This window comes from Typopeltis vanoorti, chromosome 20, assembly GCF_054136105.1.
Source record: "Typopeltis vanoorti isolate ZY-2024b chromosome 20, IOZ_Tvanoo_1.0, whole genome shotgun sequence".
Lineage (NCBI taxonomy): Eukaryota > Metazoa > Arthropoda > Arachnida > Uropygi > Thelyphonidae > Typopeltis > Typopeltis vanoorti.
The window spans coordinates 32,843,793-32,861,951 of record NC_143568.1 but is presented as its reverse complement, the minus strand read 5'-3'; the positions used below and the strand labels follow the sequence as shown (position 1 = coordinate 32,861,951).

Sequence of the window (18,159 nt, the reverse complement as noted above, 5' to 3'; positions counted from 1 at the left end):
TAGCTTCTCTCTTGGCACCTTGTTATAATCCTTTTCCAGATCTACAAAACTTCAGAAAAATTTCAAATGATGGTACAACATGACAGATACCACATGAATATCCTATATAAATTGGTGTAAATCAGTATGAAGCTGATGAGAGGAGATAAGGAGGTGGCTGATGGACAGACATTATTAAATCTTGAATGAAAGAGAATTTATAATGTATTATCTTTCATTCAGATTTAACAAGTATCTAAATTCTCAATGTAATACTTGTATATTAATAAAAAGAAATTGAATGTAAATGAAATGATAATAACATCCTGATTTGAAATTTGCTGAATATTGTATTATCAAATGTCTTATGTGAAAAAAAAAAAGGGGGAGGAGGAAGCAATTTAGGAATGGGTGAAGTATGTGTTAATATGCGAACATTAAGCTAAAATCTCAGACAAGATAAGAAGATTAAATCATGACCTGAGGCCATCACGTACACAAAGGTCTACATTCTGTGGGGGGGGGGGTCTTCCGTGGAAGAGAATGAGAAGTGTCGGAAAGGAGTGCAGAGGAATTGAGGTGCCATGTGAAGGTCATCGAGGGGTATATAGTTTTTTGCAACACGAAAATGAGGCTTTTGCCTTTTATCTTCCAGTCATTCCTGGAGAAAGGAAGTTCCAGTGATGTCGGAGTGAGATGAATGAGAGCGGCTATGCAGCCAAGTAAAATGCCAATGTGCGTATAGGTCTCGGCATAGCAGAAGGTCAGCATAGGCTGAGAAAAAAATGCAGAACCTCGTGGACCAACATCGGCAGCAGTGCTTTGTGAACATCGTAGGCAACAAATCGTGATTGTATTCGCATATCTACCTTCCAGAAGCAAGAACCTAAGGAACATATCAATCAGGTAACCTCGTCGAAAAGGGACAGATGAAGAAAACGCGAACTGTATAATTCCAGTTGATGATTGCAAGTATAAGCCAGTGAGATCCCGACACCTCGGTAAAGTAAGAGCCTTTCAATTTTTGTATACAAAGAAAGTTAAATTGTGACGGTAAAAGGGACTAATTAGAATTGTGATTTATGAAGTGTTGTAGGACTTTAGGAGTTAAACCACGAATAAGGAATGATTGATCTGAGTCGGAAAACTTGGGGAAAGTGCAGTGTGAAATATTTTAGTTTGTCATTGTCAGGTAGTTCTTGAACCAATAATTGTGTGAAAATAATCTAGGAGTGTTAAGTAATTAGAAGGACATTCCAATTTAATAGTATTCGATAATATTCCATGTTATGTCGAGTTATCTTATTTACCTTTCATACCAACATTAGTTAAGTTAGTGTCGATAAAACTAATTGTAACTTGTTTTATTAGTAATGAATAAAATTTTTTTGTCAACCAAATAACTTGCCTGATCACTAATCTCAATGCACCACTCATAAAGAGAATCTATGCGTAAATATATTGGGGATAGTCACAACTGCAGTGCGAAATAAGAATATATTCAATTATTGTGGTTAGAAATAGAGAAGGAAAGGATTCAGGATCGTGTGCCATACCAGATGTTTGCTCTTAGATAAAGAAATTTCTCTTATCTATAGAATTTTGGTGGCACAGCATAAACAAATAAATTTTCCAAAATTTGAAATAGGGTTAACACTAGTATATTAACAAAGGAATTGGCTCTAGTCAGAGGCATTTTCTTTTTCTATTAGAGGTAATAATAAGGATAGAGTCTGTAAGAATTGTATAGGACAAAATTTTAGAGTTGAAGAAATAACAAGTAAAGTATAAATAATACAACATAAGCCAAGATTTAAGGAAAGGATAATAGATCATAGAGGAGTAAACACAATCAAAAAATAAATTTATACTCATTATATATCATAAATATATATAAAAGTTTACAGCATCAAATTCAAGGAAAAGACAGGTAGCAAGGAGAGACCTATGGCAAGTGGCTTGCCGTAGGTCTCTCTCTCTCTGTATGTGTGCTGCTGCTGTTTATTTTATATGCTAAAAATATAGGGAATGATTTTTTTTTTTGGGGGGGGGGACAGAGATATTCAGTTGTTTGTTGCTGCTGATGATGCTAAACTGGTAAAGATAATAGTTAATCAATGTGAAAAGACTTGCAGGATGATTTAAATAGACTTACAGCATATGCAAATAATAATGGTTACTAGTTTAGTAGGACACAATGGTTACAAACTTTGTATTACATTAATGGAACTGGACTGCAAGAAATTGATGAGGCTAGGGATTTGTGAACAGGGAGTTGAAGTTCAGAGAGCATACTGCAAGTGGGAAAAATAGTTCAAAAGATCACTTGGATGTTGAAGAACTCACCATCAAATAAAGATAAGTTATTATCTTCTTTATAAGTCTTTGATAGGACATCTGGACTACTGTACACAGATTTGTTTTGGTCACTTGTATTTCTTGGAGACGAGGAAGTGGTGGAGAGAATTACAGGTGATCACAGTGAGAACAGGTCTGTTGAATGCTATCCTAAGAGTATAGACTGAAGATTTATAGGTGTTAGAAATTTTGGAGAGTTGATGGGAGGTGATATGCAACATATAAGTTGTCAGTCAGGTTTTATGTGATAGATGCAAAATAAAATTTTTAATACATGAAAAGAGGGAAAAGAACAAGTAGGTCATGTCTGGAAGTTGTATAAAGGTTACTAAGTATAAGGAGGGGGATGTGATGTATTTCTACAGAGCCTTTGGACTCTGTAGAAATGTGTGTATAATAATAGTAATATATAACTTATATAATTGATGCAAAGTCTCTCAGTAGAACAAGTTTTGTTTATGTGTCTGATTAGCATCAAAGGAAACTATGAGAACTAACTATAAATGTAGTAATATCTCTGATCCTTTCATTTCTCAAAGGGAGTAGGCAGTAATATTCTTTTATTCATAACTTTTATTAGAAAATTAGACAACTAATCCTCATTTGTCATCATTTCTGTGATTGAATGCATTCCCATGGCATGACAAATAGATGATATTTCCTAATCCTAAATAGTATTTTCCATTTGTACTTGCATGTGTACTGTAGTTAGTGTTGTTTCTTCAAGGAGGAAATCCTACTTCCTGCAAAAGGTTGACCCATTCTGGAATTGTCTTGTGTGTGTGTGTGTAGGGGTGGGGGGAGTAGTTCCTCTAGTTCGTGATTAGAATTAAACCTATAAACGATGTGCAGATCCTTTCTGCAGACCTGCCATCATCAGGAATGGTACTCAGGTGCTGTCTTACTTCATTAATTAATTTTGTGCAAACAGGGTACTACTTCAAGTTCTGTTTCCCAAAATACCAAAAATAATTTTGAGAAATGCGAGTGTAAACATTACATGTGGAGCATCCAAGAAAGAATTACAGTTACAACAGCTTGGTGCATGCCGACAATTTTGAGCTTGAGTATTTGTTCTTATATATTGCAGTAGTTGAATCATAGTTGCATAGTAGTCTGAAAGGTTAAAATTAGCGTTTACATTCAAATTGTTAGAAAGGATTACTGAAAAAAAGAGCCAAAAGACTTCACTTTGGCAATGCAAACTTATTCAAATTAAGTAGATATTGAATCCAACATTATTTCAAAGCCGAATAGAGAAACTACAAGAGTTTCATGCTGAATATAGAAACTATAAAAGTTTCGGCGGATCTAAGCGTAAGCAAACCTTTCGTGACAGGGGCAACTCGTAGTAAGGGTGGAGTAAGTTCTGATCATTATCAATAGTGTAGTTTCTCTATTCGGCTTTGAAATAATGTTGGATTCAATATCCACTTAATTTGAATAATGTTTGAAAGAAGCTTAATTTCCATAGATTTGAGTTCTTCAACTTCAGAATAATAAAATTGTTATTCTTTGTGAATGGTGATATGAATATTAAAGAAGATATAGAACTGCGAAATCAATAAAACTTTTTTTTTTGGGGGGGGGGGGTAGGCATAGTTTTTTTGTGAACTGTGGTTTTTTATTATTTTTTTTTGTCTGAAAGTTGCTTCAGAAGTTATGTGCTTTTATTGTTTGTAGTGTCTGTGCTTAATTATTTAAGTATTCATACGAAGTCTTTAAACTTAGAGCAGGTAGTGGTGGTGGTTGCTTTGTCTGTTCATAAACGAAATTTTGATTTTAGTTGTTTTGTGATATGTGAGGTGTGCTACACGTATTTATTGGATTATGTGGGTAAGTTATAGATTTTTAAGGCAGATAAAAGGAGAGAGAGTTTGTGTGCAAAGGCAACTTGAATGTAGAGTTGATGGTTTGGGAGGAAAAAATAAGCACTAATCAGTCCACATTTGGATTTCTGTGCACAGATCTGGTCACCTGACTATATTGGTGATGAGGAGAATAACAGAGGCAAATCACTAAGAAGGTTGCTGCCATAAAGCAAAGAATCCTGAAAGTACACATAATTCTACTGCATAAGCAGTAATCAGGCCACATTTTGATTTCTATGCACAGATCTGATCACCCTGGAATTTCCATCCAGGGTGTTAATTCCACATTGGAATTAACACCCCAACTGGCCAGGACGTATATATACGTCCAGATAAATCTGGATATAATTCTGTAACACCTATTGAATAACTTGGATAAGAAGTGCAAGTTGGTCTCACTATTTCATCCACCTCGGCCGGTAGAGAGGTTAAGGGAAATAAGACTGCAGATGCAGCTGGTAGATCAGCTCATACTTTTTCCCCATACTGTTTGACAGCACGTATACACAGTGTGCCCATTAAGTAATGAGATTGATTTTTTTCAAGACAGTCTTTTGAATAAAAATAACAAACATGTTTATAGTTTTGACTGCTAGAGTGTGTATGGTAATCACAGTTGCAACTTTCAAGTCGAGTGACACAGCAGTTTCATGTGGTAACCATTGAAGTAAGAATGTGTAAGTGGAGCATGCCAGAAGTTGCATCATGGAGCAAAGAGCTGCGATAAAACTTTACTGTAAGTTAGGAAAAGCTGCTACGGAAGTGTGCAAAGGCCTAAAACAACTTTACAGTGATGACTGTCTGAGCTGTGCACACAGGTGTTCCACTGATTTTAAGAGGGGAGGATGAACCACACTGTGGATGGCCAATTTCTGCATGGACAAATGAAAATGTGGGAAACTGTTACCCATGACAAGCAAATAACCACTAAGCTACTCACTTGTACAGCTTGGTGTTAGTAAGGAAAAGGCTAGATTAATCTTAGAAAGAGATTTGCACAAGAGGAAGATTTGTTTGAGGTTTGTGCCACACAAACACATTGACACACGAACAGAGAGAGAACCAGGTTCCATGTTGTCAAAATTTCATCCATGCAGTTGATGAAGATCATGATGTGTTGCTAAGAATTGTCACTGGTGATGAAAGTTAGTGTTTTCAGTTTGATCTGGAAATGAAACTCCAGAATATGGAATGGCGTGAATGTCTTCTCCCCAGCAGAAGAAAGTCAGATTGCAAAAATCATGTGTCAAGACGATGGTCATTGTTTTTTTTTTTTCAACATTGCTGGAATTATCCACTGCAAATTTGTTCCTGAGGGCACCACAGTGATTGGTTAGCTTAGGTCCCCTCCACCACATGCTGCTTTAGTTAAGTATCACCCAGTAGTGCCATAAATTCCATTTTTCTTTCCTCCCATGTATTCTTTTTTCCTCTTTCTCTAGTTCCTGTAGTTAAATCTTTCATAGTAATTACTTGTCCCATGTTCATCAGACTAATTTTATGATATGTGTTATTTACATTTTCTTCTGCTTTCTTTGCAGAAGAAAATGTAAATAAAATATACCAGCAAATTATTTTATAGACTACAGTTTCTAATTATAGCTAATGCCATTATGAACAAACTCATGCAACATATGGTCAAACTTTGTTGTAATGAGCATAGAAATAACAAGATAATGAATGTAATGAGCAAAAGCCATAATGATTTTAATTTAAGCAGATTCCTAATATAGTTGCTCACTTTTATAACAAGCATACTACACTGATATACTGTACAAATTTTGCTAACTATGCAAACATTTTTAATTTCTCAGGTAGTGCTTGAACTATCCAGTTCTTGGAATAGGCAAAAATGAAAGGAGTGACTTAGCTTTTATGACCACCTGCATCAGATTATGAGCCAGTTTATAACTTAATCTTGTCTTTGGGAACCATCCTCACTCTACTTACCTCTCTAGTGTCTAGCCTCCAGCCCTCCTCCCTCCCTTTACTCAACACTGCTGTGACTGTAAAATTAATTAAAGATGAACCCTTCTATCGAAAAGATGTTTACTAAAAGAAAGTGTTTTTCATTTTGTGAAAAAGTCAAAATTATTCATGAATTAGAAGAATGTGGTGTGTAAAAAGTTTTCTTTGTCCTTTTCTGATGGAGACTTGACTATATTGACTAATAATAAGAATTGACTGTATTCATGTGGAAGAATAAAGATGATTTCATATTGGCACTGGAAAACAACATAACCAAAAAAAAAAAAAAAATAGAAACTGTGAGCTTACAGATGGTTCACTACACAAAGAGGTGCTGGATTTTCAATAGACTGTTCTGATCTTGAAGGCTCAAGTGAAAAAATTTGCAAAAAGAAATTTTATGCAATAATTTTATATGTAACAATGGTTGTGTGGATCAATATAAAAACCAACATAACATCCTTTATGCAAAAATTGGGGGAGAATCTTGATCTGCAGATCTAATAATGGCAAATGAATGGATTGACTAGGTTTGGCAGAAATCAGGAAAGATTTCAATGAAAAGACATCTGCAGTGCCAAAGGAACAAGACTTTTTAAAATTTGACACTTGACAATACATTTAAATTCAAAGGGAAATATGTATTGGTGGAAAATAATCAAATACTTACTTGACAATACTCATATGAGCAAATATTCATGAACTAATAAAAAAAACGTTTGTTACAGGGTTTTTTTTTTTTGGTTTTTTTTTTTGAAAATTGGAATGATTGGAAAAAGGAGCTTTTCAAAAAGAAGGAAATATTTTATTGCTTGTTGATAACTGTCTTGCACATCCCCAGATTCAAAATAAGTTCAACATTAAGCTAGTGTTTTTTCCTTCTGATGTGACATCAGTTTTGCAACTAATGGACATGCATGTAATCAAGAGTTTGAAAGGATTTTATTATTATTATTATTCATGAACCGATATGCCTCCATGGAGTCAAAAGACTCATCTTGGGAGGTCCTTCCTAGAGGAAACATAAAGTCTATCAAGACTCATCATGGGAGGTCCCTCCTAGGAAACACAAAGTCTATCATACCACTCCTTAAACTCATTAACCATTCTCGCTCTCACATTCTATCAGGCAATGCATTCCACAATTCAACCACCCTCCATGCAAAGAAAGCACTCCTCATCCTCTTGCTCACAGTTTCCTTTCGTAACTTCCAGGGATGGCCCCTTGTCATCACTCCTTCCTGCTATCCAACCAAGAAAGAACTCCCCAGTGTCAACTCTGTAACCACCTCTCAACAGTTTAAAAGTCTCAATCACATCACCTCTCCTTCTTCCCACCAAACTCTGCAGTCCACATTCCTTCAGCCGATCCTCATAACTAACATTGTACAGTCCCCAAACTGTCTTTGTTATCTGCCTTTGTACCCTTTCCACAGATTCCTTTATCCCCTTCAAATCCTGGGGACCAAATCTGAGAACAATAGTCTAAGTGTGGTCTGATCAGGGTCTTATACAACAGAATGTTAACTCTTTTATCTCTGCAGGTCAGCATCCTTCTCATTATTGCAGCAATCCTTTGTGTTACCTTCACCACCTTTGCAATAATTCCCCTTAATTTCAGGTTTCTATCAATCATCAACCCCAGATCTCTTGTCTCCCCTACTTCCTCCAGTATATCTCCTTCAATAGAGTATGCAGCATCTCATCGATGTGTCCCAAACCTCAAGACCTTGCATTTTGCTGCATTAAACAGACACCGCTATTCATTTGCCCATCTGTCTGTCTAGCTTATTCAAATCCTCTTGCAGGGCTACCACATCTGCACTATTACTGATAACCCTTCCCACCTTCGCATCATCCGCAAACAACTGTATATCCCCCTGCAATTCACTGACAATGTCATTGATATAAAGGTTAAACAATATTGGTCCCAGTACTGATCCCTGTGGGACCCCACTCGTAACCTTCTGCCTCCTTGATACTGTCCCACCATACACAACTCTCTGATACCTATCAGACAGCCAATCCTGAATCCATTTGACCAACCTGATATCCAAACTCATGTGCTGCAACTTAAATATCAGCTTATTATGTGGCATCCTGTCAAATGCCTTCACTAAATCCAAGAAAATGGCAGTATATGCCTTTCCTTCATCTACTGCTCTTGTAACTTTATTATAAAAGGCTAGCATATTACTAAAACAAGAGTTCTCCTTAACAAATCCATGATGACTCTCACAGATAACATTACCCTCATCTGCCCAATGCTGTGTGCAGTCCCTCACTAATTTCTCCATGATCTTAACAACTACTGATGACACACAAACTGGCCTATAATTAGACACTTCCAGTCTGCTACCACCCTTATGCAGCAGCACTATCATACCTTCCTTCCATTCGCTGGGCACCTTTCCAGTAGCCAGACTTTCATTGAAAAGCCAGGTCAAAGGGGCTGTCAGTTCTTTAGCACATTTTCTCAAAACTCGTGGTGAAATACCATCCAGTCCCACAGCTTTACTGACATCCAGAGTACTCAGTATTTGGAACACACTCTCCTCCTGCATCTCTAAACATGAAACCTGTCCTATCCTTCTAGTATTAAAATTTACTCCTCCAGGATGAAATACTCCAATAAAGTGTTCATTGAACACTTCCACTGTGTCTGCATCAGTCACTCTATTCCCATTTTTATCCCACAATGTCATTCTTCCACAATTATTTCTCCTCCTACTGGCCACATAGCTAAAAAAATTCCCTAGGATTTTCTTTGGATCTTAGGGCCAATCTCCTCTCATATTCCACTTTTGCTTTCCTTACCATACCAGTCACTCTCCTGGCCTGTGTCTTATATTCTTCATGCATCTGCTCTTCACCTGTCTCCTTATATCTCTTCCATAGCATCTTTTTCACATGCAGTTCCTGTTTAATATTGTTTGTCATCCACTTTACTCCAAATTGTGTCCTCTTCTTCACTTGTGGAATACAGCTTACCATTGCTGCTAATAAATATTTCTTCACAATTTCCCAAGCACTAATGATATCCCGGCCTTCCAATTCTGCCCTCCACGAAACTTCCCCAAGTTGATATCTAAGACTGTTATAATCACCTGCCTTATAATTCCACATATGTTCCCTTCTCTTTGATACTCCTGCATTTCTATTCATCTTCCAAGTTAAAACCATATGGTCACTCTCTCTCGCCAACCGAGGGGGGGAGAGATGTCATCTCAGTTATTATCAGCTCTTCTGATGCTCTGACCAAATCCAAAACTCTTGCATGTCTTGTTCCCTCTATTACATGTTGCCTAAGACATTTATCCCTCAAGAATTCTACAAATTCCATTCCCTTATTGCTACATGCATCTTCCTCTCCCCAATTTATACTAATGTAGTTAAAATCTCCCATAACAATCATTCTTCTTGCACTTGCCTAGCTCAACTGTCTAAACATCTCCTGGTCCCTACCCTCTGTGCTCCTTGGTTTGTAGCAGCACCCCACTAAATATTCTGTCTTGCCCACCTCTACCTCACACCATATGCTTTCAAAATCATTAGTGTCGCTGCCTTCCAATGCTTCCACTCTTAGAGGACACAAGTCATCACTTATCATAAGCAGTACTCCACCACCACCATGCTTTCCCTTCCTATCTTGCCGAAAAATGCAGTACCCTGCTACTTCTCTTCCTGTTATTATTTCCTCTTCTGTAAACTACATCTTAGTGATTCCAATAATTTTTGGCCAGGCTGATGCTATCTACGCCACCAATTCTTTTCCTTTATTCCAGATACTCCTGGTATTAGTATAAAGCATATAAATGCCACTGTTTCTATACCTAGAATTGTCCCCTCTAGACTCCACTGGGCTCATCATTACCCGATGTCGTCCCCCTTCTCCCAAGTATCCATTCCCACAAGAGGCCACCCCTGCTACCATCCACCCTGGGTATTCTAGTTTCCCTGCAGTGACACACCGACTCGTTCAGAACAGCAATCTTTCGAGATGCCTATGTCTTTCATCATTTAAATGCAAGCGGTCTCTCGTATACAATTCCTTTCTGTTCTCAAACACCCTCCAAGCATCCACATATTCCAAATGTTGTTTAATTTGTATATAAATGATATATAGGAAATGGCTTAAAGGGAGATATTCAGTTGTTTGCTGATGATGCAAAGTTGGGTAGCGCAATAAAAAATCAAGCTGATGTTGAAAGTTTGCAGGATGATTTAAATAAGCTGGTAAAATGGGCAAAAGATAATGGATGTCAGTTCAATGTGGAAAAGTGTAAAGTCATGCATTTTGGGATTAAAAGATTACCAGCTGTGTACTACATTGATGGAAAGGTACTCCAAGAGATTGATGAGGCTAGGAATTTAGGGGGTGTTGGTAGATAGGGAGATGAAGTTCAGAAGACACATCGCTAAGGTGTCCAAGATTGCACATAGGATTACTTGATTGTTGAGGAACACACTGACATCCAGAGATAAAGAGGTTATTATTCCCCTTTATAAAGCATTGATACTTCCACATTTGGATTACTGTGCTCAGGTCTGGTCACCTGGATTCCTTGGAGATGAGGAGGCTGTGGAGAGGGTTCAGAGAAGAGTGACCCAGTTGGTGAGTGATGTAAAAAATGCTCCCTACATTGATAGATTGAGAGCTTGTGGATTGTAGAGATTGGTTGATAGGCGAAGAAGAGGGGATATGATAGAAACATTTAAATTACTGAAAGGTTTTTATAGGATGGATGCAGGGGAAATGTTTCAGCTGTGTGATAGTGATGGAAGAACAAGAGGTCATCCCTGGAAATTAAAGAAGAGTGTGGTTAACAAAGGTGTCAGAACAAGGTTTTTTGCCTGGAGGGTGGTGAATGAGTGGAATTCATTGCCTGACTTAGTTGTGAGCTCTTCGTCTATAAATGAATTCAAGAAAAGATATGACAGATATTGTTTTGCTAGTTTGGGTCTCCCGCAATGAGTCTACTGACTCCATGGAGATACCCGTAATAATAATAATCATACCTAGGCAACACATACACTATTTTTCCTCTGCGTTTTCTTTCGTACAACCTCAAGCAAGAATCTCATATCTCTCGCCGCCCAATTTACATTGCCTCTCAAGTCACTCGTTCCTACCATTACAATTATCTCATCCACCCTTTTACCCCTCTTAAGTGCCACAGGCAAACACTCCTCACGCATCCTATCTTGCACACCATGGATCATTGACTCCCCATACATTACACCCCTTACCACCCTGCCCTATTCCTCGATTGCTCTCCTTCTTTCCCTACTTACCTGCCTTCCTGACATACTCTATCCCTGGTTCCAACGCTCCCTCGCATTCTTCTCATCCCCTCTCTCCTACTGTTTCCATTCTCTTCACTTCTGTCATTCCCATAACTGTCTCATTCCCTCTCTTCTACTGTTCCTGTTCTCTCTTCTATCATTCCCATTACACTCTCTTGTTCCCTCTCCTCTTCTGTCATTCCCATAACCCTCTCTCATTCTCTCTCTTCTACTGTTCCTATTCTCTCCTCTTCTATCATTCCCATAACTCTCTCTCACTCCTACTCTGATTCGCCTTGCATTCATCTCTTCCATTTGCCTAATCTCATCTTTCACACTTCTCAGTTCATTCCCTAGACATTCCACCTGCTCTTTCAGCTCAGCTCATCTCTCTCTCTCTCTCTCTGCAAGTCAGCCATTCTTGTTTGCCATTCATTCTCCCAATTGAGACCATCTCCGAAAACTTCACAATCATTCAACCTTTCCACACTCCCCACTCTCATTTTTTCATTCATATTTCTCTCGCTGTTCTCACCCTCTATCATACCACTCATCTCTACATGGAGAATCTCATGCCTCTGACTCAACAAGGTTGGTTATAGTCTCAACGAGGTCAGTTTTATTCATCTCTAACTCTCCAAGTTCCTCCCATTGCCTGCATTTTGCGCATATATGTATTTCCCCTTCTCTCACCTGCCACATATACAACTGCCAGGACCCATACATTCCACAAGTCCTGCATGCCACAAAATCCCTTATTATATCATGCAAAATGGAGTCCTTAAATGGGGGGAGAACTTGGTGATACGCCGTTTGCAATTTTAGCTGCCGCTACCGCCATTATTCAAAAAAAAAGTGTCAAGGACTTGTTACAACTAAATGCTAAATAAGTATAAGTGAGTATAACTATAACTATAAAACATATTTAAGTATACTAAATATCTAAATAATAAAAACTTATGTTATCTTCATTCTCTTCCACTGCCATGTATCTGATTCCGACCCAGTCTTCTCGGTAACCAAAAATACACAATATAGTGACAACAACTAACTCCAGTAACAATCACTGAAGGACACTTGTATTATAGAAAAGATTTATAGTTCTACATCTAATCAATTAAAGTGGTCAGAAATTTAATAAGTCTTCATCAATATTGGATGACGCATGGAACAGTGTTATGATTGTTTGACAACCATATCCAGTTGCTTCAAGAAATCAAAATTAAATTCAAATAAAATTTAATTCATAGATGAAGATGATGGAAACTAAGAAAACAACTTACCATTATCTGAATGGTTGCTATGTAAGGTTTTAATAATGACATAGATGAATTTGTATGAGTCAACGACAACTTGTTAACTAATGGTCTTCCTGGTGAGAATGACATCGGAGATGCTGTGCTCAACAAAGATGATGACTGATGATATGTATGGTTTTTAATTATGGAGAAATAAATTATGCTTGGTATTAATTATATGGTTTTAAAATTATGGACAAATAAATTTGTTTCATATTTAAGTGTATTGTAGTTTATACAAGCATTCTCATACAAATAATATCTAGGTATGTAAATATATTATTTTTTTCATCTCCAGTACTTTTGTTTTTTTTAATATATATTTTTATTGAGTTATTGAGAATTAAAAAAAAATATACAGTCACACTTGGAACGAGCACCTGGTGCTCGCACCAGGTGCTCGTTCCAAGTTTGACAAATTATTATTTTTTTTTTTGTTTTTAATCCTCTGCTGACGTGTAAGCAAACAAAGTTGGCATGTGAAGTACCTTCATGACTAGTGTAAACTTTGTTTGCTTATGCTTGTATAAAGGATTAAAAGAATATAATTTCTTGTCAAGTATAATATACTTCATAACCCACAGTAAAACTTTCCAAAACTCATGCAAGAAACTACCCAAAAGTCCTCTCTTAAAGTCTGTAACATGAATACTATTCCAAAAGAGTTTTTCTATAGAATAGTAAAAACTCCTTTGGAATAGTATCTGTCTACAATAACAAACTATTCTTTAGATCCTATGGGTTTGCTATGATGAGAATCAACTATATTCTAGTTTTCATATGAAAACAGTTGAATTTCTTATTTATTATATTTCTTATAATTTCTTAGCTCATTTTGGTATAATAAATGACTTTTTAATTTAATTCTTAAAGATATTTTTATTCTGTGTACTCTCATTTGTCCTGATAGAATAGCCATTGTACAACTTACACTCACTATTACAAACTTATAGAGATCACAGGAATAATTTGCTATAATGAATTTCCTGTGGTGTGATATTGATGATATGGTGATTTAGCTTTTGATAGTTATTTATGGTGAATGAATGTGCTATAATGGTGTTTACTGTAAGTGAGAGCTGACTCTGTTAGCTGCCTGTGAACTACAAGAATCTTTTTAATTCTGTTTTACTTTTGAAAGAGGGAATGGCCTGAAGGTTATCAGTTAGCTGTTGCAATGAATTTTCGCTTTCCTCAATTCTCAGAGATGCCACTTCATAGCATTGTGTCTAATGCAAGTAAAGATGGAATAGCAATCCTCAAGGATTTTTTAAGGTGGAATCCAGCAAAAAGGCCAAATGCTGTACAGGTAAGAATAAGAGGGAGGAAATTTTTTTTTTCTTAGTGAAGAGTTTCTTGTTGTTGTTGTTAAAAAAAAAAAAAATAATAGAATAAAGAGTGCAATAGTGGTTTAAGAAGTTTTACATATGGTGTTTTTTAATTCCTGTACCAGCAGATACAATTACAACAAAATTAGGCAAATAACATTTTTCATGACACATCTATAGTATCACTTCTTGGAATTTTGGGGGATATTTAACAAAAACTTCTTATTGGTTTCACCTAGTAGTTCTGTTCCATGGAGGTGGAAATTCTGTTCTCCCCTTTTTGTAAAACACTGGATCTTATAAAAATGTTTAAATAAACTTCATTAATACCACTATGTATTAAGTTTTTCAGTGATTTTTGGTCCAGATACCTAGGATTTGAATCTAAAATCAAGGATCATTGTAAGTTCATTGCACAGGATGAATTGCACTTATTGATTCTCTAAGTAAGTGAATAACATGCACATGTTTAAGTAAGATGAATGTATGTTGAGCCCATACACGAGAGGTTGGTTGGTCAACCTATAGTACATTAGTGCCATGTATGGGTGTTGGATTGGGAAGGAAGGTACTTGTTCACATTGGATTTAAAAGTCTGTATATTGTATTCCTTGGGAAATGCATCGAGGGTGGGGAGAACTGTTCCATAGTACAGCAGTTGCAGGGATGAAGGAGGGGGAGAAGAAACTTGTTCTGTGGGTTTCAAGGCACACTGTGAAGGGATGTTGAGCAGCAGCTGCACGTGTTCCAGTGAGCTTAGTACTAAGTGGGGGAATTATTGATGCTATTTTAGATAAACATTTTCCATGGAAATATTTGTAGAATACACATAGTGCGGAGACCGATCGTCTGTACAAAAGTTGGGGGAGTGAGTTGGTAAGAGACGGGTCATTAATAAGTCTGATTGCTCTCCTCTGTATTGAGTCAAGCATTTTGAGGGAGCTTTTGGGGAACCCCACCTCATATGTGAGAGCAGTATTCAGTAGTTGGATACTATCAAATTCTGCTCTCACATTCAATAGTTGGGTGGATTTGTGATTTGTATAAGGTTAACAGGCTGTTCAGGGGTGAAGTAACGTCTTCAGCGAAAGAGAAATCCTAGTTTTTTTGAAGCTGAGGATGCTGGTTGTGATGTGCTTATGCCAGGAGAGGCTTGATGTCAGGGTAATTCCAAGAAGAAAATCTCAAATTGTCTGGAAATTTGAGTGTTGTCAAAAATAATACTGAAAGAGGATGGTTCTTTTTAATGAGAAATAAGACAGTACTGGGTTTTACTAGCATTGAAATTGACTAGGTTATCTAAACCCCATTGGAGGATGGCTTGGAGATCAGAATTGAGGGCATGGTGATTGATGTCAGGGTAATTCCAAGATTAAAATATAAGATAAAACCATTCTGTAGGTTGAAGTGAGTTGTGTGGAGTAAGGTTTATCAAAAGAAAGGAAGGAATGCAATGTGCTGTGATCTGCAAAACTGTGTATTGGGTTGGAGGTAACAACTGAAGTAGCTTATTGATATATAGTAGGAATAGGGTTAGTGAGAGGACAGAATCTTGTGAAAACCCGGCATTAGTTAAATGGTGAGAAGATAAGGAACCATTCACTAACACACAGTCTGTCCAGACAGAAAGCTGGCAATCCAACTACAGAGGTTGTGAGATAGACCAAACGATGGCAGCTTGCTTAGTAAGCCCTTGTTTCAGACTCAGTCAAATGCCTTGGAGGTATAATAAATTTAGTTTAATCCTTTATCCAAGTGTAAACAAACAAAGTTTGCACCTGAGGTATCTTCAGGACTGAGGCAACTCGTGGTAAAGGTGGACCAAGCTCTCATCACTCCTTGTCTCAGTATCTCCTATAATGCAAAGCACATCTCCTTGCAGACGTGTGATGCTATGCATTAAGGGTAGGGCCACCACCCAGACCAGTTTCGACCTTTATTGAGGTCTCTTCAGTGGGAGCCAGACCCCGAAGTGGTGATACTAAGACTGAAGCAATGGAGAAGTCATATTTACCTATACAAGTTGCCAAAAGGTGTATCACTTTATTATTAAATTACTCTGGATTTAGAAAAAGATGTCGAAGTTTTTTTCCACTTGGTTAGACCATAATAAATTTAGTTTAATCCTTTATCCAAGTGTAAGCAAACCACGAGTTGCCTCAGTCCTGAAGATACTTCAGGCGCAAACTTTGTTTGCTTACACTTGGATAAAGAATTAAACTAAATTTATTATAGTCTAACCAAGTGGAAAAAAACTTCGACATCTTTCTCTAAATCCAGAGTAACTTAATAATAAAGTGATACACCTTTTGGTAAATTCTCCATTGCTTCAGCCTTAGTATCACCACTTCGGGATCTGGCTCCCACTGACGAGACCTCAATAAAGGTCGAAACCTATCTGGGTAGTGGCCCTTCCCTTAATGCCTAGCATTATACATATCTGCAAGGAGATGTCTTTTGTATTATGGGAGATACTGATAGCTTGGTCCACCTTTACCACGAGTTGCCTCAGTCCTGAAGATACTTCAGGTGCAAACTTTGTTTGTTTACACTTGGATAAAGGATTAAACTAAATTTATTATAGTCTAACCAAGTGGGCATAAACTTCCAATGCCTTGGAGGTATCAATTGCAACTGCTTGAGATTCGCCAAATTTCTCCGTGGCATTTGTCCAGAGGTGGGTGACATATGTGAGCAGATCTCCTGTTGATTGACAGTGACTGAATCCATATTGGTGGTCATTTATTAGACGGGTACCTTCAAGGTAGTGTAGGAGTTGAGAATTAATGATTTTTCCATTACTTTAGGCAGGACTGAAGTGAGGTAGATGGGGCAGTAGTTGGACAGCAGTGACTTGTCGCCACTCTTGGGAATGGGTTTAATATAGGCCAATTTCCAGGATGTGGGATAGATACCAGTGGAGTAAGACAGTGTATAGGTGACATAGGACAGGCATCACTAGAACTGATGCACAAATCTTCAGGACAATTGGAGGAATGCCATCAGGGCCAGGAGACATTTTTGTGTCTAATTTGGACAGTATTTTACTGATAGGGTTGGAATTTTATTGATAGGGTTGGAAATAGTGTTGGGCAGAAGTTACAACCGATTGCTTTGGCAAGAGACCAAAAGGCTCTGCTGGCATTTGGATAGGCTGCTAATTTCCTGCTTTTTGCTCTCTCAAACTCTGTTTTGGAAGCATTGATTGTTTTTTTTTGCATTTATTTTGGGCTTGGGTATAAGTTCTAAAGGAGAATGGAGTTCTTGATTTGAGCCAGTTATGGTATGTTTGGTTTTTTTGTTTGAACAGTCTTGGTGCATCTTTTGGAAAACCAGGGTTTAGTTAGGGAATGGTGGGTCAGAGTGCTGTGGGGAATGTATGTTTCCATGGCAGTGCTTTGGTTATAAGTTCAGTGCATTTGATTGGGTTGGAAGGTTGGAAGCAATAGTCCAACCTTGGGAATGAGGCACAGAAGTTGCGGAGGCTGTCCTACTTGGCACTGTTATAATGCCAAACTACTCTTGTATGGGAGTGGCTGTGTAAGTGTTGTTGCATGGGGAAAGAGATGAATACTAGGTAGTGGTCATAATTGCCTAGGGGATCCTTACATTCACTGTGTATTTGGAATGGTCATTGGTCAGGAAAAGATCTAGGGTATTTGAAGACTGGTTCGGGTTGTCAGGTATTCTGGTTGACATCTGAACAAGTTGTGTAAGGTCATTAGTGATGGCAAATGTTTCAGGCATCTGCCTGCAAGATCCGTACAGCTGGATGAGGAAAGCTAGTTGGTGTAGTGGACGTTAAAATCTCCTAGAGGATGATTTCTCTATTGAGAAAGTGGGACTGGAGAAAGTCAGTTTTTGAGGAGAGGAAATTAAACAGTTCAGAGTGGTTGGTTGCATTAGGGGAGCAATAGGGACAGCATATGAATTTGACTGAGTTGGGAAGGGATATTTTCATCCAAAGAAGGTCAAATGGGCGATTCTAGGTTGGGTGCTCTCTGGCAAGGTATGTCGGAGTGAATGTATGCACAGACACTATCCTTGGATTGAAAGGAGTTAAAGAGTGTG

General features: G+C 37.6%; 1 protein-coding gene across 2 annotated transcripts in view; it reads left to right on the top strand.

Annotated features, from left to right (window-relative positions):
- Positions 1–18,159, top strand: part of LOC150095350 (serine/threonine-protein kinase dyf-5) — a 337,365-nt gene that overhangs the window by 177,344 nt on the left and 141,862 nt on the right. For both annotated transcript variants that reach the window (XM_090410825.1, XM_090410826.1), the window contains exon 7: positions 13,902–14,069. In XM_090410825.1, coding sequence (XP_090266951.1) covers positions 13,902–14,069 — 168 coding nt within the window. The remainder of the gene's footprint in view (positions 1–13,901; positions 14,070–18,159) is intronic.